This window comes from Pinus tabuliformis, chromosome 1_2 (assembly GCF_031772625.1).
Source record: "Pinus tabuliformis cultivar Carrire ecotype Pingquan chromosome 1_2, CPIR1, whole genome shotgun sequence".
NCBI classification, from domain to species: Eukaryota; Viridiplantae; Streptophyta; class Pinopsida; order Pinales; family Pinaceae; genus Pinus; species Pinus tabuliformis.
Window position 1 is genome coordinate 1,140,855,381 of NC_142298.1, and position 2,870 is coordinate 1,140,858,250.

The 2,870-nt window shown below is 40.2% G+C and overlaps 1 protein-coding gene across 1 annotated transcript; it reads right to left on the reverse strand.

The window, feature by feature from the left end:
* Nucleotides 1-757: 757 nt before the first annotated feature.
* LOC149210218 (uncharacterized) lies at nucleotides 758-2,403 on the reverse strand. The gene is made up of 2 exons (XM_089394380.1): nucleotides 2,069-2,403; nucleotides 758-1,761 (listed from the first exon to the last, which is right to left on the reverse strand). The coding sequence occupies exons 1-2, from the start codon at nucleotides 2,358-2,360 to the stop codon at nucleotides 968-970; spliced, it is 1,086 nt and encodes a 361-aa protein (XP_089250506.1). The 5' UTR covers nucleotides 2,361-2,403; the 3' UTR covers nucleotides 758-967.
* Between the last annotated feature and the right edge of the window lie 467 nt (nucleotides 2,404-2,870).

Sequence of the window (2,870 nt, forward strand, 5' to 3'; positions counted from 1 at the left end):
TTCACAAAATTTCAACTTTGATTGTAGACAGACACCTTTACACATCACACTGGACTATAAAATAAAACTTAACTTAATAACATAACAACAAATCTGCTACTAAAATATGGCTTCCTCCACTAACATCTCTGTGTCTGCTTCAATGCTTTTCTCTGCTCTGGGACTCGATTTGTGTGTGAAAATAGAAAAGAAATTTGATAAATGAAAAGGTATGCTTAAAAGAATTGCATATGTGAATTCAAGAAGTGTGCGACAGCTATAAAGAGGAAGAAGTAGTGTGACCAGAAGTACGTGGGCTTTTTTTCTCAAAACTGGGGCTCGGGTAGACCATGGTTTCGTCAGGGTTAAAGTAAATTTTGGTAGACCATGTTTTACAATTACCTGCCAATGGTTTTTACATCTTCTTCTTATAGGTTTACTAGAAATTTCATTTAAAAAAAAAATTAAGAAATACTATTTTTCAATTTATTTATTTTACATATCGTTTTACAAAGGAAAAAAAAAACACCATGATCTATGGATGTTGCAAAAATTATGATAGAAAACTTGTAAAGCAGTAAAATATTCATTTATTAATATATAAAAAAAACTTATTTTTCAAACTTCAACCTTATAATTCGCTTATTATACGAGTAATAATGGTGAAGAGACCAATAGATCATGTGATTGACACATGCTAAGCTAATAGTGGCGAATACACAAATCGATCATGCCATGTTGACACAAACTAATAAGAAACTATTACCTGTTTACTAAACCTAATACCAATATTGTCATTAAGCAATAAAATGGTGACCTCCCTATTAAAAAGGCACTAATCTTTCAAAGGAAATAATATCTAACATAGCATGGGGTGCTTTCTAGTTTTATTCTAAACTGTAAAGTTAACTCATTAAAAGGATAGTGAAACCTTCGAACTTCCTAGAGTCCGGAGGAACAAACATTTTCGGCCACGTTATACGTTTATCTATCTGCGGCATACAAGGCCATGGCCATTTCCGAGCTTGTTGGTACAGTCAAGACCACTAGTAGATTCGAAAAGCAAGCTTTCAAAGCGTGGAGAAGTGGCCTCCGCCTTGAAAACGCAGAGCTTGCAGTCTGCAGAAAGAAGAGATGAGGTCCCGTACTTGTCTTCGCCTCCCATGATAGGCATGGGCACACCAACCTTGACAGGATTCTTAAAATCCGGTCTGTAAGTCTGCCCGAGCACGCCTTCCACAGCCGGAGAGAGATTCAAATACTTGAACTCTATTGCCAGATGAGCGAAGCAATCGTTCGAGGGTATTCCGTATTTATGAACACGATTGTCCTCCTCAGTAATGGGCATTACACTGATCGCTAATTGCATCAGATTGGGTATCACAACATGGATGCTGTTAAATTCACCATTGCGCTCCACCGTCAGTACATTCTCCGGCGCATTCCAGACATTGCGATGCCCTGGTGAGAGGGTGAAAGGCTGCTTGTCAAAGGTGAAGAAAAATTGATCGACATTTTCGTCCCACTCGGCCACTTTGTTGGCACCAACTGTGAAAGTATGCGTGCCGAACATGATTCCAAGGGATTGAACCCACGTGGAATCCCTGGTTCTCCCTTCTGGCCTCCTGCCAATGAAATGAGCATTGATTTGCAATTTATCATCAGACACTAGGCTGAAGTCCCTGTTACTCTTGCCATGGAAGTAGAACATCACACCATCTCCTCCGACGAAGCGGGGATCGTAGCACAGCGCTCCAACTCCTTCACAGTTAGGTTTGCGGTCTGTAACACATGGTACACAAAATTTAAAATTAAATCAGGATTATAAACGTCAAACTATTTAGTTAAATTGAAGTTTGATTTTAGGTTTGTCATCTACATGGTTTGGACTTCTATTAATCACATCTTACTGGCGTTTGGAACCAAGACAAAGACAAAGACATTATGATTCATATATGATTCATCCTTAGGACAAAGACATTATAAACCTTGCAGATTTGCATAGATCCAAGATGGATGTATGATAATCTTCAAAAAGAGCACTAGGGATGTTAACTCAAATACAATAACATAACAAGTGTGAACTTACGTCTGCAGGTTGCTTCGCACTTGGGGCCACAATCCACGAAACATCCCTTAGCGGTCTGATCTGCCGGGTTCCGTTCGGGACACTCCTTAGGGCACTGTAGGGTCGTCCCAAAACATCTGGAGTTTTGGTAACATTTCTCTTTCTCTCCGGGTCTGGTCAGCCCAGCCACCCTAAACGGTGGTGGAGGCGCCGGTCCTCCTGGACTTGGAGTGGCGTACGGATCCCTAGCGTTGCACTGAACAAACAATGCGATAACTATCACAAGGATTCCGACTGCCTTGGCCATTCCCATATCTCTTCCTGACTCTGACAGAAAAATTCACACAAACACAAGAAGTCGAGTGGCCCTGAAAAGCCCTGCAATCTCATGTCGATTTATAGTCAAATGCAATAGATATAATAGAATTAAGTACTCAATGTCGGTGAAGATGTGATGAGATTTTGGGTGACATAACCGATCTTCGTACTTGGTATCGGTGAAAATGAGATAAGCTTTTCGGTGGCATAACGTGAAGGGCAAATTTACTTGTGCGGAAAGCGAATGGGTTCTGATTCCAGTGCATGGCGTATGGATGTTGCTTAAACATGTGAACGAGGTTCATCATGAAATCCGAGCTTCTGCAGTGGAGAACTCGAGATTGTGAATACTCCACGAATCTCTCCCGACGGAGCTTCTTGAAGTCATTATAATATGAATATTTTTAGTCTGTATGTGTGAAAAGTAACGTGTCACTTCCAATAATGGATTCCCCATCAATGTTCTGAAAAAGTTCGTAATTGGTATGGCTGAATATAATTAAAA

Excerpts from the sequence above, each read along its gene's own strand:
- LOC149210218 (XM_089394380.1), bottom strand. The coding sequence starts at position 2,360 with ATGGGAATGGCCAAGGCAGTCGGAATCCTTGTGATAGTTATCGCATTG. Across the intron at positions 1,762-2,068 it reads GTGCGAAGCAACCTGCAGAC|ACCGCAAACCTAACTGTGAA; the intron begins GTAAGTTCACAC and ends CATGTGTTACAG.